The sequence below is a fragment of the Falco naumanni genome, chromosome 3, assembly GCF_017639655.2.
Source record: "Falco naumanni isolate bFalNau1 chromosome 3, bFalNau1.pat, whole genome shotgun sequence".
Lineage (NCBI taxonomy): Eukaryota > Metazoa > Chordata > Aves > Falconiformes > Falconidae > Falco > Falco naumanni.
Window position 1 is genome coordinate 10,526,266 of NC_054056.1, and position 27,115 is coordinate 10,553,380.

The 27,115-nt window shown below is 41.7% G+C and overlaps 1 protein-coding gene across 4 annotated transcripts in view; it reads left to right on the top strand.

Moving 5' to 3' along the window:
* The window catches only part of PRDM2 (PR/SET domain 2), a 73,509-nt gene extending 47,555 nt beyond the window's left edge, over positions 1-25,954 (top strand). For 2 of the 4 annotated variants that reach the window (XM_040585767.1, XM_040585770.1), the window contains 5 exons: positions 2,234-2,344; positions 3,820-8,191; positions 13,175-13,260; positions 21,170-21,298; positions 22,597-25,954. In XM_040585767.1, the coding sequence (XP_040441701.1) occupies positions 2,234-2,344; positions 3,820-8,191; positions 13,175-13,260; positions 21,170-21,298; positions 22,597-22,631 (4,733 nt within the window). In that variant the 3' untranslated portion in view covers positions 22,632-25,954. Of the gene's footprint in view, positions 1-2,233; positions 2,345-3,819; positions 8,192-9,839; positions 11,435-13,174; positions 13,261-21,163; positions 21,299-22,596 lie in introns of those variants that run through there. The other 2 variants (XM_040585768.1, XM_040585769.1) reach the window with 2 other exon arrangements.
* The last annotated feature ends 1,161 nt before the right edge of the window (positions 25,955-27,115 follow it).

A 27,115-nucleotide genomic window follows, 5' to 3' on the forward strand; every position in this document is an offset into this window, starting at 1 on the left:
ATCGTATGCTGTACCATATGGTAAAGTACTGTCCCTAACTGTGGCCAAGTTTGGCACTGATGCGAGGGGCCTGTGGATCAGTCTTTTCCTTCTTGTTTCCAGTCTCACCTGTAGAGATGGGCGATGAATCTAGAACTGTGTCATTTAAGTCAAGATACTGATGATGGTTTTCAAATGATAAGCCGTCTGCAAAAAAGTTGATGGTTCTCAAAGGGTTCTAGCAATTAAGTTTTGTTATGTTGCTGCTGTTGTGATGTGTGTTTGATTCTCTGGGATGTATTGAAATTTTACATTTAGAACTTTTACCTAATAATGCAACTGTTTGTTGATTGTGTTACCGTATGTTTCAAGAGTGATTTCAGGTGACATGGCAGATACTTCTAGAAACTTACTTGAAATCCTTCATACTTAGATCTTGGTACTACTGGATGTAATTACAAACATTAGAGGTGCTGATAACAAAAAATCATGTAAAAATCAGACATTCAGTAACCTGTCAGGTAAAGATGTGCTTTAAACTTACGCCTGTGTGAACACCTAAAATATAGGCTAAATCTTCTGAGAACCTGCAGGTATTTCCTATAAAATACAATTGAATATTGTATCGTCAAATAAACTAGTGCCGGTTCATTATGACAAGTTTAGACACAGGGATTGTTACAGTATTTGAAGATATTAAGAGATAATTGCTGGATCACTTTTGGAAAGGGTGTATGTGTGTTTTCAGCGGTGACAAAAATTCATTCTCAGACTAAAACCTGTTGAATTGGAGTAAGAAAATAGAAAAAGGATAATTAAATACATGAAACTGAAACAGACTGGAATGTGGGGAGAGCCTGTGAAATCTGAGCTGCTTGAGAAGAAATACAGATAATTATTTAGCTAGAATAGAATGTTCAAATAAAACCAAGCATTTCTTTTTAAAGCTGACCTGTGTCTGGTCTGTTGGAAGGGGTGCATACTTGGAAATTTTCAGTTTGAATAGAGGAACATTTTTTAAAAAGGCATTTCAATTTCTTGGCTGAAGATGTGAAAAATATTTTTGAGGAAAAAAAGGAGGAACTTGTTGACAGGATTGTGAGTTGGAAGAATGTGCTTCTAAATAAGAAACTGACTTAGGGCTACGATGCACACTTTGGATGAGAGGGAAGAGTCAGTGTGTTTAAAAAGTAGTATTTTGTGTGTTAAAGGGAGCAAAGGAGGAATTTGGATTGCTGCTTCTGGACAGTGCTTGTTCCAAAGCGGTGGTGTGTAGACGTGTGAAGGTTCAGAAGAGCCTGGTGTCTCAACCACTGCGTTACATGGAAAATAACCATCTCTATGGAGAATACGGTGTTTGCAATTAGTTTAATTGGAAGACTTTAAAAGTTTCATGTGTTAATGCACGCTGAATCTTTAAGATTAATGGAAAAAATTAGCAGTATAATTTTGTAGCACATTGGTAAATAAAATTTTCAAGTCTTTACATCTTGCGTCACTGATCAGGTCTTTGCATAATGTCGTTTTGCCCTAATCTTCATTGTGTTCATCATCCTGTTTAAATAATAAATGCTTCTTAATTTTGCTAACAGAAGGAGTTAGGAAACTTGTTTGTATCAGTGGACACAGTGAAATCCCTTATATTTTACTGTTACCCAGTTCCATCTAATTTGGTTTTACTGTCTTCGCCTTGTTGGTCAAGATCATGCTGCTTTTAGTCTTCTCATGATGTTATTACTTCACTGCTTTTATTATAACTCTCTTCAAGTCATTACTCAGAATGTTCAAGTAAGAGTGACCTCTGTGGTTTTCTACTTCATAAGGTCTTCCAATTACCTTTAAGGATTAATAGTATATAAAGAAATTTCATATTTTCTGTATACTTGTATGAGATACAGTAATTTAATAGCCATATGAAGGTATTGGGTAACTATGATGTGAGCTGGTTAACGCTGGGCAATATGTTTCTGTTATAGTCTATTCTTGCTTTGAAAGTGAGTAAAGTATTCTGGAATCTTAGGTTTTTAGAAACTCGTCTTTACTTTTAATTTCTTCTGGATTCTTAAGGACTTACTGCTTTGTCTGAATGCTGTCCTTCTTACTGATCTGTCATTTGTATTCCTCAGGAAAATAGGCTTTCTACAGAAGCGTGTGGTGTTTTCCAAAGTTGAGTGTTTTAATTCTGCCACTCAGATATGAAAAATAAAAATTGTTGAACAGGAATAATAAATTTTGGCGTCTTTTTCTTCTCCAGGAAAGAAAAAGACTCAGGAAGGTAAAAACAAGGGAAAGAAGGCAGCGGATACAAAACAGAAAAAGGCTGATTTGGATTCTACTTCTGCAGATATGAGGGATTCTAAAGAGGGTGAGTTCTCCAGTATCTTCTTTTTTTTTTTTTCCCCCTAACTATCCTTTTTGAATCAAAGGACACTTTTTGTCATGTTTAATATGTCAGCATGTTGTGTTATTGTAGCAAAGTGAATACATTTATATTGTTTTCCCAAACTTTTTTGTTAGTAAGGAACTGGGATATCAGAAATATGCCATTAAACATGTAACTCTGACAACAGGGAAAAACTAATGTGTTGTAAAAATTTAGACATAAATCCAAACTCCTTAGAACAGAATAGTAGAGAAAAGTCCTTATGCTAAAATAATGTCTTTGGAGCTTAGTTACACAGTCATTATTTATACTTATTTAATAGAAGTTAGCGTCAAGGGCAAGAAATACAGTATTAATGCGCTGACTTGCTAAGCGTGCTGTTTGTCCTAAAGATTATCCGCAAAAGTTGTTTACAAATTGATTTCAAAATTGTTTTTTTTCATAGTATATATGTAAAAATGCCTGAAAGGTGTTTTAAATGCATAGGGTTTTTTGGTGTTTTACAAGAACTTAAAACTTGCCACTGCTGTGTAACGATGGTGTTTAAAGCTCTGTATAGGTACTGATTTCTTTAAAGCTTCTTTTCTTGAACTTCTTTTGACCCGTAAATTTTCCATTCCTTCACTCTGTTGTCCCTTCTGCTTGCACAACACGTGCACCACCGTTCCAGGCGTCTTAAGCCCCAGCTAGGGAATGGGGAGGAACTTCTTGCTCTATACACGTAACTGCTTATGCACCATCGTGTGAATTAGCAGCAAGGTTATTTTCTTCAGCAGTGGATATATCTGACAGCAGATAGGTAAGACTAGCATGCGGAGGTGTGAATAAAGAATCTGTCGACACCAATAAATGAAATGCATGCAGGCTGTGATTCAGAAGTGTAGAAAACAGCCATTCAGGCAACAACTAATAGAAAATCTGATACAAAGAGTTCAAAGTACTGTGCCAACTACAAGGTACACCTTGCTACATATTGCAGTACAAATCCAGATTGTTTTATTGTTATAATTTGGAGAAATGGTCAAAATCCAAAACTTGCTTGACAGGTTTCCTATATACTGTATCAGTACATGTTACAGTACTTTCCTGACACTTACTTGCTCTAAGGAAAGTCAGTGAAAGTTTTTTGGAGGTTTTGTGAAGTGTTTTGAGGTCTACCTTGATATGTTCTGGTACTTTTCAGGCTGTTTTGGGTTTCTTGGCCACAGTGTTGAATCCAGAGATTCTCTGTTAACTATAGGCAGTTGCCTACATTTTGCTGAAGTTTCAGAAAGGAAATTTCTGAATACAGTTTTATTCTCAGTGTGGAATCACGGTGGTGACAAGTAGTGGTACTGTGTTGGGTCATAAACATTGGATATGTTGTGTTAGAAGAAAAAGTAGAAGAAAGGTGTAGCATACTTTGAAGTGTTTGTTAAAAATGTCTCATGTTTTTCTTTTCATACGTTGTGTATCAGGTCACAAAGAGGAAGATGAGGCGCCTTCTGTTTCTGCTGTACTGTCCCTGGAACAAACAGCTGTGATTCAGGAAATGGTAAATCAAGATGTACTTCCAAAGCTGATGATCCCCAGTCCTACCAGTGAACCACAAATGGTAACTGAAGACAAACAAGGAGACGCAATAAACTGTACATCAGATGATTTAGATGATGATGATGAGGAGGAGGATGAGGAAGAGGAAGATGAAGAGGAAATAGAGGATACCAGTATGCCTAAAGAAAATGCTGAAATGCCTTTGATATGTGAAGAAAAGTTAGACTCTATGGAAGAGCAAAAGAGTACGTCAGAAGAATCTCCAGAAAGCTCTCCAAAGAAGAAACTTGTTGTGAAAATTCCAAAATCGAGAGGTGAATCGAACGGTGATGTTCAGGAAGCATTCATGTTTCCCTGTCGGCATTGTGAGAGGAAGTTTACAACAAAGCAAGGACTTGAACGCCACATGCACATCCATATATCTACTCTTAACCATGCTTTCAGGTGTCGATATTGTGGGAAAGCCTTTGGTACTCAAATTAACAGGCGAAGGCATGAGCGACGCCATGAGGCAAGGCCAAAAAGGAAACCGTTCTTAACACTAACGTCATCACAACACTTGGATAATGTTGCTGATAACCAAGTACTTGTGGATGATGGTCTTAAAGATGACCTGAACGTTTCCGGTCTTGTGCAAGACTCTGTTATCTTGGATTCTGAGAAGGCTTCCCAAGAAATGTCAAACTCTGCTTTTGCTGAGGAAAATAAGGAACCCAAAGAGTTGCATCCATGCAAATACTGCAAAAAGGTTTTTGGAACTCACACCAACATGCGGAGGCATCAGCGTAGGGTTCATGAGCGTCATCTTATTCCCAAAGGTGTCAGAAGAAAAGGATTCTTCACCGAAGAGCCGCCACTTCAGACCGAGCAGGCCCCGCCAGTCCAGAGTGTGTATATTGCAAGTACAGAAATAGAAGAGGAAGGTGAGGTAGATGATGTCTATATTATGGATATTTCCAGCAATATCTCTGAAAACTTAAATTATTACATTGATGGTAAAATTCAGTCCAACAGCAGCACTAGCAATTGCGATGTGATTCAGATGGAGTCCAACTCTGCAGATTTGTATGGACTAAATTGTATAATCAGTCCAGTCACAGTGGAGATTTCCCCAAACTTAAAGGTTACGCAAACACATGTGAATGAACCTCCTAAGGAACCCTCTAGCAGTGGGAGCAATGAATCCAAAAAGAGGAGAACTGCCAGCCCTCCTCTTGTACCAAAAATAAAAACTGAAATAGACCCAGAACCTATAACTCCGACTAGTTCTTTAAATCTTCCTCTTAGCATTTCAACAGAAAGCTTACCTTTTCATAAAGAAAAAGGTGTTTATTTGTCATCAAAACTAAAACAGCTTCTTCAGACACAGGACAGTAAGAAAATAACTCCGTCAAGTGAAATCCCCAAACTAGGACCTTCTGTTACATCCTCGCCTATTTTGCCTCCTGGATCCAGTAGATTTAAAAGAAGGACCAGCTCTCCTCCCAGTTCTCCGCAGCACAGTCCAGTACTTCGAGACTTTGTCAAATCAGGTGAGGGAAAAACTGCATGGAATGACAATGTTCGGAGTTCAAAAATGCCAAAGTTAGAAAGTCACAGCAACTCACCTGCTTGGAGCTTGACTGGAAGGGAGGAAAAAGAGACTTTGAGCCCTCTTTGCTTTGAAGACTATAAAATATCAAAAGACTGGACAGCAGCTCCGACTTTTGGCAATGTGTGCAACCAGCAGCCGCTGGATTTATCTAGTGGTGTGAAACAAAGGTCTGATGTCAAAAATAAGAATCAGGTTCCCTGGGAATCTGTTTTAGACTTAAGTGTGCATAAGAAGCCTTGCAGTGATGCTGAAATTAGGGAATACAAAGAAAATTCCATACAGCCAACCTGCAGTGGTGTTAAAAAGAAGAAGCCAACAACTTGCATGTTACAGAAGGTTCTGCTGAATGAGTACAATGGAACGGATGCAGCCACAGACAGCACGCTCGGTGGCAACAGGAGTGTGAGCCCTAGCAAATCCCTGGAGCCTCAGGCAGAACCTGACGCAGATCCCAGCTTATCTGCATCGTCTTCTGTTGACACTCAGCCCCTTAGTTCCTCTGTTTCTCCTGCTCCACAGGCATCTGCTGTACCCTCCATGTGCCAGCTGCCTCCTTTGTTAACACCAACCAATCCTCCTTCCCCACCGCCCTGCCTGCCTGTGTTAACAGTTGCGACGTCACCTCCTCCCCTTCTTCCAACAATGCCATTATCAATTCCAGATGTCTCTGCCAGTGCCACTAACACGTCTTCATGTCCATCGCCACTTTCTAACACTACTACCCAGTCCCCGCTACCAGTTCTTTCACCTACAGTTTCTCCTTCTCCATCTCCTGTTCCTTCTGTTGAACCTCTTCCTTCTGCTGCTTCACCTGGTCCTCCTACACTCTCTTCCTCATCTGCCTCCTCCTCTGCCTCCTCTTTCTCCTCCTCTTCATCTTCTTCATCTCCGTCTCCACCTCCTCTTTCTGTAGTTTCTTCTGTTGTTTCCTCTGCTGATAATCTTGAAAATACTCTCCCCGTAATAAAACAGGAAGAAGCTGAAAATGGACAACAGAAAGCAAGAGAAGATCCTCATATGTCCAGTGAATTGGGAGTTGTGCAGGAAACATTCAATAAAAGCTTTGTGTGCAATGTCTGTGAGTCACCTTTTCTTTCCATTAAAGACCTAACGAAGCATTTATCCGTTCATGCTGAAGAATGGCCCTTCAAATGTGAATTCTGTGTACAGCTTTTTAGGGATAAAACTGACTTGTCAGAACATCGCTTTCTGCTTCATGGAGTAGGAAATATCTTTGTTTGCTCGGTCTGTAAAAAGGAATTTGCTTTTTTGTGCAATTTGCAACAGCATCAGCGGGATCTCCATCCAGACAAAGAGTGCACACATCATGAGTTTGAAAGCGGGACTTTGAGACCCCAGAATTTTACTGACCCCAGTAAGGCAAATGTGGAGCACATGCAGAGCCTGCCAGAAGATTCTTTGGAAGCTTCTAAAGAGGAGGAAGATGAATATCTAAATGATTCCTCCGAAGAGCTTTATACTACCATAAAAATAATGGCTTCTGGAGTAAAATCTAAAGATCCAGATGTTCGTATGGGCCTCAACCAGCACTACCCAAGCTTTAAACCACCTCCATTTCAGTATCATCATCGTAATCCTATGGGTATTGGAGTTACTGCAACAAACTTCACTACCCATAATATTCCACAGACTTTTACAACTGCCATTCGATGCACAAAATGTGGGAAAAGTGTTGATAACATGCCTGAGTTGCACAAACACATACTGGCCTGTGCATCTGCCAGTGATAAAAAGAGATACACACCTAAAAAAAATCCAGTACCACTGAAACAGACAGTGCAGCCTAAGAATGGCATGGTTGTTATAGCTGGCCCTGCAAAGAATGCCTTCAGAAGAATGGGTCAGCCAAAAAGACTTAATTTCAATGTTGAGATGAGCAAAATGTCCTCAAATAAACTAAAAATAAGTGCATTGAAAAAGAAAAACCAGCTTGTCCAGAAAGCTATCTTGCAAAAAAAGAAATCTGCCCAGCAGAAGGCAGAACTGAGGAGTAATCCATCCGAGTCAGACTCTCACATCTGCCCCTACTGTAATAGAGAGTTTACTTACATTGGAAGTTTGAACAAACATGCATCATACAGCTGTCCCAAAAAACCCATCTCTCCTTCCTCTAAAAAGAATTCTTCAAAAAAAAGTGCAAGTTCTTCACCTGCAAGCAGTGAAAAAGGCAACAGCCAGCGTAGGCGAACAGCAGATGCAGAAATCAAAATGCAGAGCATGCAGCCGCACCTGGGCAAGACGAGAGCGCGAACCTCAGGACCTGCACAAATTCAGCTTCCCTCTGCATCCTTCAGATCAAAACAAAACATTAAATTTGTACCTCCTATTCGATCTAAAAAGCCAAATTCGTCTTCGTCATTGAGGAACTCTAGTCCAGTAAGAGTGTCCAGAATGTCCCATGTTGATGGGAAAAAAACTAAGGTGGTCGCTAAGAACAGTTCCTCTGGAATCTCGAGCAAAGCATCCCGGAAATTACACGTCAGAATACAGAGGAATAATAAAGCTGTTTTGCCAAGTAAATCTGCTGTGGCGAGTAAGAAAAAGGCAGACAGATTCACTGTAAAATCTAGAGAGAGGATCGGAGGACCTATTACACGAAGCCTGCAGCAGGCGGCAAATGCAGAGGCAGCAGAAAACAAAAGAGATGAAAGCAGTACAAAGCAAGAACTAAAAGATTTCAGGTAAGCATTTAATTTGAAGTTGAAACAACACAGGAACACATTGCTTGCCAATTTTCTTGGTCTTTTTTGAGTTTCGGATGCTTAAATAAAAAAGAAAAGGTTGCATTTCCTAAAACATGGTTAAATAGCTCAATCATACTGAGGTATGATGTACATACTTGATGCATTTTGTCATGTTGTCATGAAATAATACATAGTTTGTATAGAGAATGTCTTTAATTATAAACTGGATTGAAAACTCTGGAAAAAAAATGTCAGTACCTGAGTGCAAATAAACTTAACGTCGTTAAACTTGATGTTATTGGAGACACTGACCTTGTATTTGATATCTAACATACACAGTGGCCCAAAATCATTCTAGATTTAGTTTATGGTGATTCACTAAGCTGAAAATGATGACTGCTTTTTTTACTCAGTAAAATAACTTGCATTGTTGGTTTTTAATAAAAAGCATTCTCTGCATATCATAAAAAAAAAAAAAAGAAAACCATGACCAAATACTTCAAAAATGTATGTGCATACTAATTGAGTCAGATAATTAAATACTTAATATAAGGGAAACAGATGTGTAAGGAAAGTTACATGAACATGTAAATTTGTTAGAAGTATCATGCTTTTATGTTTCAGTATAAACAAATTTTATAATTAAAGTTCTATTTCTTATTTGAGAAGAAGCATTTTAATTACAAGAGTAATACTTCAATAAATAAAGAAAATCTTAATCTGCGTGCCTGAGTCCCGACTTACATCTTCATGTAGTCTCTCACATCAATAGGATATTTTGCAAAGCGTTACAACTTTTATTAGCATGCTTCTGCCCTGTTAATCTTGGAAACGGGTATCTGATTTGCCAAGTAACTTTCACAAAGCTTACTGGTAATTAAGAGTTCTCTTGGTTTTGGTAATTGCAGTGCATGGCTGTGATTAACACCAGATTTATGGCTGAAGGTAGTATTTTTTTTAATCAAAGTAATTGATGGTGGAGGAGGGGGAGGAACTGGCAGCCTCCTTCAGAACAGGTGTCCCCTAGCAGAATTTGTCAAGAAGTGTCAAAATCAAAACTGTTTGCAGCTTGTGTGTCTTACTGTGAAGATCTTCTAGGTGAAAATTTTGAGGAAATACTTTGTAAAGGAAAGGTTCAATGTAACTGAATGATTTCAAAGTGCTAGAGGGCAGTTTGAAAGTTTAATAGTATTTAGGGTAAATAACAGTTTACCGAGGGGTAAGTTTTCCTTGACTGTCTCAAATACTCTTAGTTTGGCAGCACAGTCTTCACTGGTGTAATGAATAGTTAGGCTAGAATAATTCTTGCTTTTTGTTTCTGAAATAATGTTCTTAAATCTAGATTGTCTAGTCAATTCTTTTTTTTTTTTTTTAAATATCAAGTATGTAGCGTGAAGAATTTTTTTGCCTTCATACACTAATGTCCGCGCAGGCTAACATAGATTCTACTCTATGCAGGCATGTTGGGGTATGGGTTTTTTTCCAGGAAATCTTAATTCTTAGTATTTTTTTTTTCGAGACCTGCTTCATGTAGTATTTGTCTCCAAATTTGTTTTTCACCTTTCAGTTTTTCTGTGTAAACATACTCCGTTCACAAATAGTTTGTTTTGTCATTTATCTTCAGTTTTTGTTTTTTATTTTCTAGGAATCTTCTGTAAAAACAAAACACACAAAAAAATCCTTTAATGACATGGTAGAGCTGTTGCATGCTCAACTTAGGATAAGCACTACGACAATGGATGTGAAATCCACCAAGCTTGCGAAACCAGCTGAAGCTGACTCACAATCATAAAATTGCCTGCAGGCTTCTTGCTAATATTCAGTGTCAGGCACAGATTTTTCTTACTTGGTGCCTGACACTCATGCTGGGCTACAGGATGATTCAGATAAGAGAAGGGTACTATTAAAAACAGAACAAAACCCACACGAAACCATCAAAAGAAGTAGTGGGATTAACTAAACCAAATCTTTTGCTCTCGTGCTTGCTTAGATCCTGGTTTTGTCCGTACCTTCATGAATGGCACACAGGCAGTCCAGTTGTATAGCTTGGCAAAGCAGGTTCTATAATTTTGTCAATGATTCGTCGTAGATTCAGGGACAACGAATTTTGCTGCACTCAAAGTGTATTTGTCATGTATTAAGTCTCTTAAAGCTTTTTGCCTATATGGATCAGTAGAGGCCAACCTAGCGACAGAATTTCCTTTTCGTCCCACCCTCCTCGCTTTCTGAGTTTTTTAGATGTCCAGTGTACAATGGGAAAAAACCCTGATTTGGATGTTTTATGAATTTTCCAAATTCCTATTTATACATGGAAATGAAACTTTATATAGCAATGAAATACCGATATCAATTTCTAAATACCATATATATAATGAATGCAGTGTATCTTTTTATCGATAAGAAGGCTAGACCAGGACTACATACCTGTATATTTTGAAAGTTAAATATATAATTACTCTAAAGGGTCATACACCTCTATCTAATAACTTAAGACAACAAATTGGTCTGTTGTTCATAGCAGCTTTTTATGGAAATACTGTTTGTCATGTGTTCATACAGCTTTCAAGATTAATGACAGAATTGATGGAAAGTGACTAGTTCCTTTATACAGCCACCCCTTTTATTTTTGTTCTTGACTTAAAAAGTAATCTACCTCTTAAAATTTGTAGTTTAATACTTGTTTGGTGAATTTGTGCCACTTTAACTTTCACTTTCACTATCATTCCCATTTTGTTACATTTCTGTTATGGGGACTTTATGTTGAAATATTGTATAAAGCATTTGTAGCAAGTTTTAAAAAAATAAAATATTTAAAATTATTTAAATTGTTTTGGACACTTCAATTGTACTATATGTGATTTACATTTTACATTAATTTCATTTTGTTTTCATTTTGGGTTGTTAATCTTGGAGCATGTTCCTGTATTAAAATTTGCTGTTAGTTACATTTTTTTCTTCGATTGGAGAGTGATATAAAGACTATTCTAATGAAAACATTAAAAATTACAATTTGACATAAAAGTGGGGTTGTCATTGCTTTTGAACATTGTAGCCTTGCTGAAGGTACTGTAAATGCAGGTAAGCATCCCAAGAGGGATTTTTTCTCCTCCAGCATGCAATACTTCATTGAGTTGCAGACGTACTTAAGAGTCTTTGTGGTGTTGCAAGCACTTAATGACCAACTAGATGAAACTATCATGACACATTTTATATAACTGTAATCAATAAAGTAAACTTTTTTAAAAATTGTGGGAAGCTTGCCTTTCGTGTGGGAACCAGATGTACCAGGAAAAATGAAAAGATGAAACAGTGTACATCTAGAAGGAATTAAGTGTGCTTGCATCCTTTAGCTGTCTACACCCAGTCCACTGAAACGAATTTATAACCATTTGACACTTTGCAGTTAGTCTTAAATTTTTATCTTTTTATTTTGGACACGGGTAACACATTTAAACTACTTTAATTAAAATTACACACACCATTTCAAGTTTTTCTAATATTATAATGTTCTATTTTTGTATGCTTTAAAGTTGTGAAATATACTTTAATTTAAAAAATACATGTAAAGAGTTTTGGCTCTGAGAATTTTGGCATGTTGCACTCCACCAGCAAGATAAGCATTCTGCCTCCTGCAGTGGAGCTGGAAGCATCTGTGGCCATATTAATGTGGCAGTTGGATGGAATAATATAGCATCATTAAGACTAACAGTATTGCAGTAGCCAATTCTGTAGTGTATTCCTTACTAATCCAGTAGTAAGTTAGTCCTTTATTTCGTTGTCTATTCAAATTAATGCTTTTCTTTGAGTAAAATAGACAAGAACTCCCAGTTTATTTTCTCATGTGGTATGTCATTCCTCAAACATGTTATCCTCTCCATAACTAAGTTTTCCCTGCGTTTTAACTGATAGGGAAACTGGTACAATGGTGCAGAAGTTCTGACGTTGTTCACTGGGTGTTTTGTGCAGGCACATCTGCTTCGTGGCCATACACTGCGGTTAGATAGTGCACCACGATTCGAGAGCGGAATTCTTACCTCGCTTACGGCAGCCATTGTATTAGTTAGGTGGTAGGACAGCCACAGTGAAGGTTTTTAGTATTGATTAGGTTTTACTGTATTTACCTAAGTGAAAAGATTTTGGTTTGCCTGCCTGTAGTTGTATTTGGGTATTTTGTAAGAAACGGGGGAGGGGGGGGGGAGGTAAAATCTTTCCTGTAGTTTTGAAGTTACTGAGGGTGGGACATAAACTTATGCTAATGTTTCATGTCTGTCTTCTATTGCTGACAAATGAAATACGAGTTGGTGCTTGGTCTTACTGCAGTCTCAGTATTCTGATCACCTTGAAATATTTATTAGAGACGTCTAGCAGTGAACTGTTCATAAATAAAGCAACTTCCTTCCTTCATTCCTTAATACTATGGCAGCAATCCTGTTACCCTTGTCTTTGCTGTTTCTCTGCTGTGATATTAAATCCTGTTGTGTCCCAAGGATGTTGCCACACTGAGATGTTCATACACGTTTGTACACCAGTTGTCAAGTGAAGTGTGGTGTGATGGAGATCTGTATTCCAAAACGAGAGCTAATCAAGAAGTTTCATTGCTAAATAGGCGACTCATCACATACAGGAAACGTACAGCTTTTGTAGTTACTATTGCTCTTGCATCTCATCTGCATAATTGAATTTCTGTGGCTTTTATAACTGCCTCTTTATGATCTGAGTGCAACAATAAAGCTGTGATGATGCCCACAAAGTGCTGACATTTCTTGAAATGCATCCAACCAGGCAATAAGAACAATTAAATTTGTCCTGTTTACACAGACTAACTGGCACGCTGGTCAAGATCAAATGCAGTGTCAGTTTGATAAAAACAGTAACGCTGAAGCGTGTGTGGAGATGGGAGATCTGACGTGTTGTGCTTACCATTTTTGCCCCCATTATGCAGTCTGTATCAGAGAATGTCTTAAATGTGTTCAATCCTAGGCATTACGAGACAGCCCAGGTGATGCAGCCAAGGCCCCCTGCACAGAGTGTTTCCTGCCTTGCTCTGCAAGCTCCTGACCCTTTCTGTAAGCTACCTGTAGTTGATTTAGGCTAGTGTGTTTCTGGTACTGTGTTTTGTTGGCATTTTGTATTGTAAGCCTTTTGTTTAAAGTTCTAGTTCAGTTCCTGATGACTTTTTTTGGGGGGGGGGGGGGGGGGGGGGGGGGGGGCGGGGGGGGAGAGATGTCGTAGTAAATTAGATCCTGGCAATCTGATGTGTAAAGTTGCAATTTCAGATGTGGGAATAAATAGCGGTTCCTTCGCTTACTGAGGTTTGTGACTTCGTTTCCAAAATTATTATCCAGCTTTTGCTGGAGTCACATTCGGCTAAGAAGCTGAGTTGCAAGCGATAATCTGTGACAGACAAATAGCTTGTGAATGACCTTAAAAAGAGAACTGGGAAGACTTTACATACTAATTCTGGCTTTTATTTGCTGAACGTGTGATCTCCATGAATCACATGACGTTCGACATCTATTCATGATGAAAACGAGCTAAAAGGATAGATTCTGGACAACAAGTGCATGCTGGGTGGATCTGAGCTTTTGTGGTAAGTGAATTATGAAAAAGATGTAAACTTCCACATGTTCTATTTAATTGAACTGGTAAAGCATTAGATCTGGAGGCTAACATGAAATTTCCTAGTAGTACTGAAGATACTTTGATAGCAATAGAGAGAAAAGCTGATTTTGGGTCACCCCTATGCAGTATTTTAAAATAGAATACTTGTAGAATTAATACCATACTGTGTTTGATGTTTTTAAGCTGTAGCTGGAGTATTGAAAAGCACTCAACGCTTGGAAGCACAAGTCTTAGGGAATTTTAATGGGAACTCGGTAAAGCTTCACCTAGGCAGCCTCAACAATCGGAGTTACTTTTAGAAGTGGATGGCTTCATCTAAACTTTGTGGACAGACGTTACTCAGTATCTGGTGAACTGAGAGTAAAGGCTACTCAGAAGAGATGTCTTGGAGAACACTTGGGAGTAAAGTACAGATGCAAATCCTCAAGAGATTTCAAACTCGCCCTGTTCAGGTTGCAGTACAAAGCCGTAGTATCCTGGTCACGTACACTGTGTGATGCGTTCTGACTGCGTAGTTGCATACTGTGTTATTTTGGTAGAAACTGTCGCTTCGTTCACAGGCTGGAGCTGCTCTAGGAGTGAATAGCAGCTCTTAATGGAGAGGGTATGTGTAGGACCTTCCAGGATTTTTTGAAAGAGTGGGAATGTGAGGAAAACAATTCTGTTCCAGAGCAAGAGGCAAATAAAACACTGTAAGAAAGGCACCATATATTAAGTGTAAGGTTAGTGGTCCATTTTACACACCAAGTGAAAGATATTAATGAAAAATATTAATGTTAAAGATGGGTCTTTATTCCATATGTATGAATGATTCATATTGTTTCCTAAGCTGCCTCTGGGGTCTTGACTTTGCGATTTAAGTTCTGTGCTACAGGTATTTTTTGAGTGGAATTCGTAACTGTAGCTGAGGTTGGTGCTGCTTCGTGCTCGTTGCTTGCAGTCAGGCAAGGGTCCCCACCCAGACGTGCAGAATTCAAGTGGGTTGTTAGACCAGGAGTGGGTAAGGGAGCTGCTGGTGTAACCTCCGGTGTCTGCTAGAAGGTTATTGGCAGTACTGGAAGAAGAGGTGTTACAGCCCCTTCTGCCCTGGGACCACAGCCTCCAGCCCCTGCCCACTTGCAAGCCATTCTGTAGTTCAGGGGAACCTGACTGTGACTTCCCATGATTACTTCATCCCTTTTCATTTTATTTTGCTGATCCTGCATGTTTACTTCTCTCAGTAAGTCTTTAAAAATGCTTTTGGTAGAGTGTACTTTTGAAAGCATGCATTTGGAAAACAGCATTGAAAATACTGCTGGTTTGTTTTTTTCAGATACAAGGCAGTGAAACACTGAAATTCAAAGGGAAGCTTGAGCAGGCATCAAGTTGGAGGGAAGCTTTTTCTTAAGAGATAGGTAGCTGCTTCATTTTCCTAATTTATTCAAAACTCGAGTGTTTTTTGGAACATAGTACAGTAATCGGCAACATGCATTTGGTGTGTATATGTATCTTTGCTTATTTTTTTGTAAGACTTACAAGCCAAACATGGTCTCTGAGTCATGTTTTGGGTGGCACTGCTCCAAGAAACTGCCGAAGGGTTGTGAGAAACAGCTTTGATTATTCAGCGGGTGATGTTCCATTTTTCAGGAGTACAGGCTCAGCACCCAGCCTGCATGGTGCAAGGTGGCATTGCACGCGGGAGGTGTGCTGCCTTTCAGGTGAACAGCAAAACTGAGACTTGCACTCGTCATGAATGCCCTGTGTCAGTCAAAAAAGAATTAACGATAATCTGGTATCTGGGCCTGTTCCAGCAGGACATGCCTGGATCCTTCTGCAGTTTCGGCAGTGCTGCTCAGCAAAGTTAAATGCCTGTGGTGGAGTAAGCGCGAGGGATTTTTCTCAGGGGAGTGATTCTGCTGAGAGTGCAGAGGACGTGCTGCCTGCCCAGGGTGTTTGGAAGCCTGGCAGCAAGGGGAAGCAGCAGAGCTCTGGCTGTTGTCCTTGCCAGAGCCAGGAGCGCGGCCGCTGCTGCGGGGGCAGTTGGCTCTGGGCGCGCGTGGCTCACATGCACATCGCCTGCGAGTACCAGTTAGTATGTGCCACCTGCGACTGGGTGCCAGAGCGTATTTAGTGTTTCATTTCGGTGCTGTGACTGCTGCTAAACGTTGCAGTGGGGAAGGAGGTGGGAAGGTGAGAAATGAGGAATTCTTCCATCGCTGAGCTGCGGGGAAGAGTTGTGCACTCAGACTCCAGAGTTTGGCTGAAGTTGTAGACCCCCTTCTTTCACTCATCTCTCTCTTTAAATCAAAAGCACTTTTTGTTCTGTGGTTTCTTTTTTACGTGAAGAGATGTGCTGGGGACTGAGGGGTCGTACCGCCTTCAGTAAACACTTTGAACTCACTTGGAGTAACCCCTTCTGTATAAAGCTAAATAAAATCAGCAGCAGTCTGCCCTCAGTGTGATACAGTTTTCTCATTCTTAGAATGTGATTCAGTAGATACAAACTTTATCAAATGACCAGATTATTTGACAGTGTAGATGCATTTGGGTGCTGCTGGTTTTAATCCAACATCTTTACTTTTTGGCTGGCACAATGCTCTGTGCTTCTTTAAAAGGGCAGGAAGGTAAATTGCTGATGTGGTACTGTTCATCTAAAGTTATAGACCCAGACCAAGGTTTCTTAAAGTGACTAATAATTTCTTTGAGCTCAATTTGAAGTACCACCAAGGAGGCTGGTTTTCTGAAGGAGCTCGGTAGCCATCCTCAGTGGTGAACCTCTTTGAAGTGGCTACTTTAGATCACTAGTTGCTTTTGAAGGATCTAGTAATGCTTAAGTAAAATGATACGGCTACATTAATTGTAGGTGGTCCCCCAGGTGGGTTGTAGGTATGAGGTGAGATTTTTTTTTTCACCAGTTCTCAGTGCTGGTTTGGTGTTAGTCACTGAAGTTAACAGTGGTCTGAAGCAGGATTTCACTGGGAGCGGAACTGAGTCAACAATGAAGAAACTTGAATTCCAGAGCCCATGTGTGAAACAAAACAATTTGTGAGTTATTGTGGGAGAGGAAGGCTACTTTAAAGATAATAAGTTCTTTGAACCACCGTGGTTAGAGAGTGCTGCTGGGTATCTTCTTGAAAGTTGGGAGTGCAAAGGATCTCGGCAACAGGTTTTTCCAGTTTAGATTCATGAAAGGCCTGACCATAAAATCATAATATTCATGTTATGTCCTTTAGCGTCACATGATTGCGAGATAAAATCCTGACGTGTTCCAGCTTTTTCACCACTTTTATAAATAAACACCCGTAAATCTCAGCGTAGCTGCAGTACAGCACGTTAAGGTCGTTTTTGCGTTCTGCTGCTCCCCTGTGTTTTTTACACAGCGGCAGGACTCTTCCGCAGGAGGGAGGCATCCTCCTCAACAGAATTCTACCCACAAACCTTTTTGTCCTGCTCAATACTTTGTTTCACTTAAAAAAATATAAAAATACTGTTCGTGCAATTGTTGGTTGATGTTTTTCCAAGTCCTTGTTTCATGTATTTACTTTCTCATGAAGCAATATGCTAGCACAAGAGAGTACATGCCAGTTAGGTGAGCAGCGCGATGGTTTAGTTCTCACTGAGAGCAGAAGCCCAGAAATCTCATTTATTCGTGCCCTGACACCCCCGTGGGGGCAGGCGGTCACAGTCCTGGCCTGTAAATTCCTCGCCTAATTCTGCAAAGCTAAGCGTTTAGGCTTAAACATCCGTACCTCTTTATCTTTTTTTTTTTTTTTTTTAATATTTCCCCCAGACAGTCAGTTATTAGAAGGCAGTCTCTGTCAGCTTAGGCATTGTTTTATTGAAGGGTAGGAAAAACTCCTGATGGAGGATCTCCCTGACAGTGTCGATGGGATGTCTGTTAGGAGATGTGATAGAGTGCGTGTGTGTGTCTCCGAAATTTTGGACTGTGCACATGTGGTTTTTTAGATTAGGAGAGTTAGAAGTGTAAGCCCTACAAGAAAAACATACTTTAATTGAGGGGAAAAACGTAAAGCAAAACTACCTGAATGTTCCATCCCATGGTGCGATGGTTTTGCTGTGTGTTCACAGACCGTCACCGGTGCGACTGGCCGCTCCGTCAGGCGCTCCAGCCTCCATCCCCACCAGGCACGCAGCTTATTTTTCTGGGACATCTCCAGTGAGCTAAACTAGCACCTTAGAAGGATGTTAATTGCACAAGTGTGGTGCAAGACGAGGTAATTTCCATTAAAACCACCAGATGTATTTGAGGCTGTCTGAGGGAAACGCGTGTGCTGGGATCGGGCGGTTTTGCCAACGCCTGGCCCGTGTGTGCTGGTCCTCGCGCGGTGCCCGGGGACACGGGGCGGCCGGAGGGGTTCGGTCTGGGCGAGTGGGTGAAACTGCTGAAGAGTTCAGGAGACAGTGGAACGTGGGGCGGCCCAGGGAGCCTTTCCCTCTCTGCCTGCCTCTGCTTGAAGGCTGCTGGTTTTCTGGGCGACCTTGGCAAATCGCTTTCCTTCTGACTCAGTTCCGCATCTGAAAAGCGGGGATTGTGGTACTGACTCATCCTGCGAACACCTTCGGATCCAGGGATGGAAGGCTGTAAGACCTGGGATTTAGTGGATTTTTATTGTAGTAAGTCTCACCGAATTCTGTGATTTGTGTCTTTAGTTAGGGTGTGCTTTCAGTTGAGAGAGAGGTTTCAACCCTGTCTACATGTAAAAAAAACAACCCACTATCATCTAAGTTGGGTTGGCTTTGATTTATGGTAGAGCCATAAATCTTTTTTTTTTTTTTTCCCACCAAAACTTTTAATCCTGATTTAAGAGTCCTTTGGTAAAAAGGGAAAAAAAAAAAACCAAAAAGTCCATTTACCAGAACTTTTAATCCTGATTTAAAAGTCCTAGTTGATACACAGTGTAAACAAGTCCTTCCTGCTGCCCAACACTTGGTTTCTGCGCCCTTTTTCTTGCAGGCATAATACTTTTTCAGATGCTGTTCCTTTTTTTGTGGTTTTTTTCCTTCTTTTCGTTTTTTTTCTTTCCTGGCTAGGACTGTTCCTAAACAGTGGGCTGGTGGGGGCTGGCCACAGCACGGGGTGCGCTGCCTGTCCGGGCTGCCTGCAGCCCCCTCGCCCCTTCCCCATGAATTCCCAATTGCTGGGCTGCAGAGAATCCCTGTCCTTCTGCTGTCTCAAGTTACCCACACGGGTGATGGCAAAAGCAGGTGCGAGGTGACAGAGCTAAAATCGGCCACCGCAGTGACTGCTCCTGTGTGCGCCAGGCGTGTGCCAGCTCCCTTCCCCCTCCGCTTGCCGACCCAGGGGGTTACTCCTAAAGCATCCAGCCACCCCACAGGCTTTTTAAAAAGAGAGTTGTAGGTCCGCTCCAGTTTGACACTGGTGCAGAGAGGGCAGCGAGTTCCCAGCAGCACCGGTAGCGTGGACACCGCTGCCGTGCTGGTGCCTCGCCATGATGGGGAGCCTGTGGGAAGGCAACAGTAAGAATTCCATTAAGAACACAATTTCAATTTCTGTCTAGAAAAACAATCCCTTATTGTCTTGTCCCCCTAATCCTCAACTTCCAAGTAATCGCCAACGATGTATGAGCTTTCAAGCCCGGTGAAATTAGCAGGTGGACGATCCCTGCAGCGTGTTGGTTTGGGGGCAGGATGCATTCGAAAATGCAGGTCAGATTTTCTCAGACACTCTTGTGCCTTTAGATTTGAGGATTATTTTTTGATTATTATGAGGTTTCCCACAGGATCTAGGCATCGGCTCATTGCAGGCAGAAACAGACAGATGTTACTGGTTATAGAAGAACTTTTACAAGTCATAATAAATTTTAATACGTTAAGCTTTACTTAAATGGAAACATTATAAATAAAAGGAAACTAAAATTTCTCTCTTCTAGTTATAGTAAAGAACTGAAGCCGAACAAACTAAACTCATTTTGGATATTCTTCTGTGTCCCTTGGTAACAGCCCTTTTATGGGACAACAAAATCTGGCTTTTGTTGACTTCCTCGTTACCGCCTTCTGCTCCTTAGACACTAGATGAACGCCTCAGTATTAAATTCACAAAGGCTGGAGAGGATGATTTACATATAACAATAACAAAACTTTGGCAGACGATTTTAACCACGGGTTTTAATTTGGAAATAATTGAATTGCTTACTTTTTAAAATTTCTGTGGTTTTTGTTTTTCTGTCGTAATGGAAAATTTTGTCCTTCTTTATGTCTGACTGGCAGTTCCACCGCACTCGAAAATCTGTGTGTAAGGACAAACAAGAACTGAAATCTCCTTTTAAAGGGTGTATATTGAACTCTAAAAATAACCTGGAAAAAACCCTAATTCTTGGCTTTTCTTAGACGTGTTCTTATGTAATAAAAGCCTGTTTCAAAAGATGTTCCCTTGGAAGAATGTAACTAGTCGGTTTTGGTTAGACTTTTGAAGAATTTGCATGTACAAGGTAGGTCTGTAATTAGCGCAGGTACGGGGGGTGCGCAGGTGCGAGGGGGAGCAGACGTGCATATGCATGCACCAAGGAGCTACAAGTACGTGCAAGATAGCAAAAGATGCTGAATTTAAAAACAAATCAGGGATTTTTTTTTTCTTGTAGCATAAGGAAGGTTACATTGGGTGGTGTGCGTTTGGACTGGGGTGGGTGTTTAGAGTAGAGCATCAGCCTTTCACCTTCCCTTGCGCTGACTCGTGCTTTCAGGCTTGAAATCACGGCCCGCAGAAGTGTCATACTGCCAGTTAAAATCCCCGATTTTCACTTTCGCTTTGGGATTCTCGGTGGTATTGTAAAATTTGGAGTGGAATTACATATCACCTACAGCAGAGGCACCGCAGCAGCGGTACCTGCAGCCACCTGTACCTGTCACAGTCTGGTCTGCCCGCACCATGGTGGCAATAGCGTGCCGCAGGCTTTGACCTCGGGAAAAACGGCCAGGTGTCGTGTTAGGCTTCCGTAAAGTAAATTTCCTTTTCCATATATATCTATTTTAAAATCTGATATGGACTGTCTTGAGGAAACAGACCGCGATGCTTTTAGCTGTTCTTTACATAACGGTGGATTTGTCTGTCGGTCCCAGTTAGAGGGTCTGGGACACTGGGTGGGAGAGTGGATGCTGCTTCCAGATGATGTTTCTTACTTAAATAAACTAACAGGGTCAGTTCAGGACAAGGCGAGAAGCCCTCTCACCTTCCGCAGTGGCTCTCGGTACTTGCGGTGAGGGTGGAGTGTAGGGTTTTTTCCCTCATAGCTTACTAAAGCCCCTATGGGGCCCTAAAGCATGTCTCTGCTTCCCCCCCCCCCCATACCCTAATGCATGTGTGTGAGTTTCTTCTGCCTCTTTGTACAGTTACAGGCTCCGCATGGCCTCTAGATGTCCCTCCTCTTCCTCGCCTAACACCAGCACCCGGCAATGCAAGAAATCCAGCTGCACCGCATCCCACCTCTTCAAGGAATAGATCCCCCTGCGTGGCCAGCGGGGCAGGTACTGCAGCACGGGCAGGGGGTGCGGGGGTACCTGTGGCGTGGGCAGGGGGCTCCGCGATGCTCCCCGAGCCTCAGACAGCGCGGTGGCACTGCTCGTGTCATCAGGGAAGGGGGAAAGCGCTGGCAGGAGTGGGGCCTCTCGGTGGGGTCGGCCACAAGGGACAAGGACTTCTCCAGCGATGTGTGCTTAGATCCCATCAAAAGGCTCTCGCAGGGCAGTCAGCTCTTCAGCCCCCTGGAAGGTGAGAGGAGTTTCCTTTCGTTTATGAGCTTTCAAGACCTGAGGTGTTGCTCCTCTGGATCTTGAAGATGGGTCTTTTGTAAGGATGGGGTTTGTCCCTGCCGTGGAAGGAGTGGCATTTCCATCTGGTCGTAGTAGTGGGCAAAGTGCTTGGAAACCACCTGGGCTGAACGGTTAAACACTGAACCAGTATTAACCCTGACCAAAAAACGGGTGCCTGGGAGCGTGCCCTCCAGCTGGCCGCTTTGGTCGGATGCCAGAAGCTCAAAGACCAGCGTTACAATGCAGATCGCAGCGCTGGCGTAACATACAAAAGCATCGGTTGGGGTGGTGGCGAGATAAACTGGTGTAATGAAGCTGTATGGGCTTGGACAAATTAATGACCTGGTCCAGTGTTACTGGTGATGCTGAACTGGTTTCCTGTTGGTTGGCTTTAAGCAAGACGCTGTCTTCTGCTCCTTCCCTTTGCCACCTGTGACAGGCAGATAATCGCCTCCTTTACGCTGCTGTAACAGCTAGGGAATGTTACACTCGCATGTGTAAGCCTAAAGGTGAGAACGGGTGCCAGCAAAATTTGGGCTGCAGCCCAAAATTTATTCTCTGTTCAATATGTTCAAAAAAATAACATTTGGGGGAAAAGTCAGTAAAATTCTAAAGTTTACTACCTCCTGAATAACAGGGGTGGTTGCTGATGAGATGTTAACATCCCTAACTGCAGCACAGACCATTTAGTCATGGGAAACTCAAGCAACAGTTAAATTTACTTTTTTAATTTTTTTAAATATATATATATAAATATTTCTGTATATTTATTTATTAAATATATTTTTATTTAAAATTGTTTTCAATTTCAAATTTCATTTTTTTTAAAAAAATATTTTAAAAAAATAAAAAAAAAATTATTAAATTAATAAATTATATATATAAATAAAAAAACAGTTAAATAAATGTGTGCTGCACAACTTGACCTGCTTCCAGCTCGGTGTGACGGGGCAGTTACTCTGACTGCGTAATCTTAAAGCTGACTCTGATAACATGCAACTCTGTATTTTCAGGTACTAGGAACTTGTGGCTGGAAAAGGTGAGGTGAAGTAATCCTCAAGCATTATCCTCTCCTGCTTTTTCTGAGATGAGGTGGGACCGGTTCCTCAGTAGGTAACAGGGACAGCGGTTTCTTCTGGAAGCAGTGGCACACTTCTGTCATACCGTCCTTCCAGAGGGGGGGAGAGAGCGCAGAGCAGGGCTCCTGCCTTTTCCAGAGAGCCATGAACTGTGGATGCTGCTGAGAGGGTGATCTTGGGGTCCCCTGCCACGTGGGGTCCACGCATCGACAGCTGGTGGAATAGCATGGAGAAATGTTCAGACGTTTGCCAGCAGATTAACCGTGTTCAGAGGGTTGATGGGTCTGGATGAGTCTCCTCTTTCTGGTAGGACACAGAGGGGTTTAACATACTATGCAATTAAATTCTGAAAAGACTGTTACATCATTTTAGTTTCTACTTTACATCCTAACGGGTAAAGAACTGGGCATCCCACAAAAACCCACGGAAGGGAATGGTAGGTTTTTCTGAGGTTTCCACATCTGAAGTCTGTGGGTTACCCCAGTCTCTTGACTTTGTACCATTAGCTTTAAGGGGCATGATGCCATTGCTTTCAAAGTGCGTCAGGACCCACATTTTTTTTGGAAGACCACCTGATAAGTGATCTCTGTGAAATGCACTGATTGCCCAGTTTCATGAAGGGACAAGCATCCATTTCTCAAAAGCTGCCATTACATTTGTTGCCAGTCTGGTACTCTTGCTATAGTCAGAATTTATTTATTTAGTGATAGTATCAAACACGCACGTTGCTGTGCAGTATCAAGCAACACTTTTCCTTAAATACAGAGCTTGCATTTACCAGCATGTTAAGTTTCAGCGGTCCTGTAGAGAGGGCATCCACAAAGGTAGCTGGCAGCCAGTAAAGACAAGTTGCAGAAACATACAGGTCAGTTGGTAGAATGCGGTGCAGAAAGGTCTCTTACCTCGTGCCCCAAAATGGTGACAATCACACACAGGTGCATCATCTGGCAGCGACAGTTCTCTGGGCCCCTGCAGGTTTCACCTCTGAGATGAAGGGTTCCTTCTGTCCAGACGAGTTTTTGTAGGATCCCTGCTAATGTAGCGTCGGGGTTTGGGATTTTTCAAGGAGGCCAAGGGGGTTGGTTACTCTATTTCCCCCTTAATTCAGTCTATTTTTGCCTCTCCTTGTCTTTGCACTCCGCACAGATAAGCACACATCTGTGTATGCACACATTAGTTAAAAAAACACAAACAAGTGCCCGGTTGATACTCCTTCCCACCACCCTGATAAAGTAAAAGAAAAAAAGGATCAATTTTATATATATCTTCATATATATATATGACATATGTATTTATATATATATATGTATGAAATTGCTGAAAACAGTTTTGGGTTTTTTTATAGTTTTGATGAAAATCAAATTGTTCAAAAGGAATACAGAAGCTTTAAACAAGAAACATGGGTTTTGTTCAACGTAAAAAAAATGTTTTAGCTACGTGTTGTTTGAGCTGGAAAGAAAAGGTCTTCGGGATCTTCTATTGTCTAGCTACAGACTTTTTGGATAAACCCCTATTGGAGGCTTTCTAAGTGCAATTGTGGTTTGGGGGAAGGCTGAGATGCTGAGGACTAGGTGAGCCATAAAAAGCTACATCCCCTCCCACGCTGGAAGTGATGCTTCCAGTTTGAGACTGTGAGACCGTTGAGATGCAGGCTTTGTGGGGAGAGCTTGTGCCATTGCTGGCTGCTCTTTTTCCTGGAGTCTCTAGGATTTGTCCCCTCTTGAGCTTTTTGCTAGCAATAATTCCCTCTTGAAATATGTGATGTACTGATTCCAAACAAAGGCTGAAATTTTTCCCAGCAGCCTTGGAAGACTGAGATTCACATGGTTCATTAAAGCTAGTCGGAAGTGAGCATCCAAATCTGCTAGGCAGCTTGGTAAATCTTGGTCAAATAGCACAGTAATTACATTTCCTGGCCTTACGTATATCTCGAAGAAGCTGGCGTGCACATACAGCTTAATCCGTTTGGCTCGCTTTAGTTTTGCACGTTATCCTTCTTTTTCTTGTCTCTCCACATGTTCTCCTTCCTCTTATCATCTAGAATTAGTATGGTAAACCCTGTTCTTTCAAACGGGAATTACCTTCCTGTGTGTCTGGACAGCATCTAGGTCATTTGAAAAATGACAGTGCAGTGCTAGTAAAGCCCAGCTCCGATATACTCTGTCTTAAAGCACCGGTCTGAAATGCCCTTGATCTTCCCGGAGCAGCTTTGCCGCGGTCACGCTTACCGGAGACATTTGTGCTGCTGGGGAAGAGCTTTCCTGCCACGCAGCCCAAATCCTGCTTTAAACAGTCGGTTCTTCCGAGACCCACTCAACTTCCAGCAGCAGTAAGTTAAATCAAGTACCGAGTGTCTGGCACGGCTGCTGCTGCGTTCAGTGCCTTTAAGGCATACCAATGAGGTTATTAGAGGTCACTTTTGTGCAATTTATTTTTGCTGCTTTTTTTAGAGTGGTATTAACTATAATAACTGACAAACTCAAGGAGAGAAGTGTGTAAATTGTTGTGATATATGAACGCTTTTTTCCCAGAGAAATTCTGGTTTATCACACAAGCCTGTAAATATGTATTTACAATTTTAAAAGCACGTCTTTATGTCCCTGGTTGTAAATGCTCCGTTTTTAAAGTTTTATAACATGTGTTACTCAACCAAGAGACCACAGCACACAGCTTTATATTGTACTGGTCTGTTTGAAGGATCCATTATGGTCTAAGCTGTGGCAGAAAAATATCCACACCACTGACAAGAAATAACCCACGGTTGCACCAGACTTCTCATCGTTTTCCCTCAGATTAAAAACGCAGGTTTTTTGGGAGGGTGGGGGAGCTGATTTTTCTTGCAGAGAAAAGAGCCAGTTCAAAATGGTGTCATTTCTCTGGAGCGATGAGGATATTTTATTCACAGTAAATTCAGGAAAGTATGCCATTTTTTTTTTTTCCAAGGCAGAATTTCACAGTTTTGCAGCAAATTTTTAACCTCCCCCGTGCCTGCTGATGAAACGTGAAATTTTGCCCTTGACTAATATCACAAGTTCTTGTGAAAGTTCAAGGAGAGGGTGGGGAAAAAGCTCAGGTTTTGCATGTAGGAATTTGTGAGGCTGACACCGGTAGCTCTGCAGTGCTCTCATGACAATGCTGATACTGAGAAGTTTATTAAAAATAAACTGTGTGGAGATGTGGTATGAGCTGGTTGGTGCTTGGGTTCTGAACATTGCTCTGGAAGACTGAAAGCTCTGTTGTCTGTCCGCCATGTAAAGAAAAAGAACAAGAATAAATTCATGTGACAAACTGCTTTATGGAAATATTTACTGTTATTTCAGCAAGGGAAATCTTCAGAACGGAGATTTGATGTGTTGTGGCTCTGAAACTGCTGGACGGCTGGGGGTTTTCTGATGGGTGGCAGGAGAGGAGAAGCAGGTAGAAATGTCACCTCGGTCTCTCAAGCTCTGTGCATGGAGTGGTAATTCCTGCAGACCCAGCTCTCCTGACGGCTCCAGGCTCGAGGTCTGCACGCTCGGGTACGCAGCACGCAAGCCCTTTGTAGTTTGGGTTCTCAATTCAAAGCCAAAGCTCTCGCTGAAGCGTTGCAGAAGCAGCACGGTACAACGAACTCCACGGGCTGCTGTCCTCTGTCGGGAGGGGAAGGTTTGAGCAGGGCCTGAAGCGGGAGGGGTTTTGCTTCCTAGAAATGGTCCCTGTTTCATTCATCCCCGTGGAAGGCCATGCTCCACCACAACACCCTGAGGGGAGGTGGGCGCCTTGTCCAGGATGTTTGCAGGGGCATCGCTGGGGGTCGGTGGGCAGCCGTTGGTCGCTGGGGCATTAATCCAGCCACAGTCTTTAAAATCAGTAGCAGATTAAAAAAACAGGTTTGGGAACAGCTGAAGTTTAGGTCTTGATATTGATTTCACGTAGGCTAAAAATGGCTCTTGTGCCCCAGAAAATCCAAACATTCTTTACGCATTATAAATCTGACCTGTTAGTAAAAATCCCACTGCTGTCCCCGTTGCGCATGGCTGCCCAGTGCACGGTGCTCCAGCCCACCTGGGGTTCATTAACAGGTTCTGTTAAGTTTTGAGTGATCAGATTTTGCTGAATTGTCGTTCTTTCCCTGCATGAGAATCTTCTGAAATACTCTTAAAGATAGCTCAACGGCCGCACAGCTTTGGCTGCGTACTAAAATAGCTGCGTAGCTACGTACTGGCATTCTTCTGTCTGAGCTGACACTTGAAGCAGCAGTAATTACTCCTGTTTGTAAGAGTTGTGGCTTTGCTGGGAGAAGACTACCTTCAAAAACAGGTAAGGAGAAAAACTTGCTCATACCGAAGCTCCTGCCTTCCTATGCTGTGTGTACCGCGGTGCCTGCAGCTGCCGGGGCCAGAGGATGCAGGCAGCTGAATCCCCTCCAGGCCTCAGCTGGGAAAACTGGTTGTGCTGCGCCAGCCTTTGACAC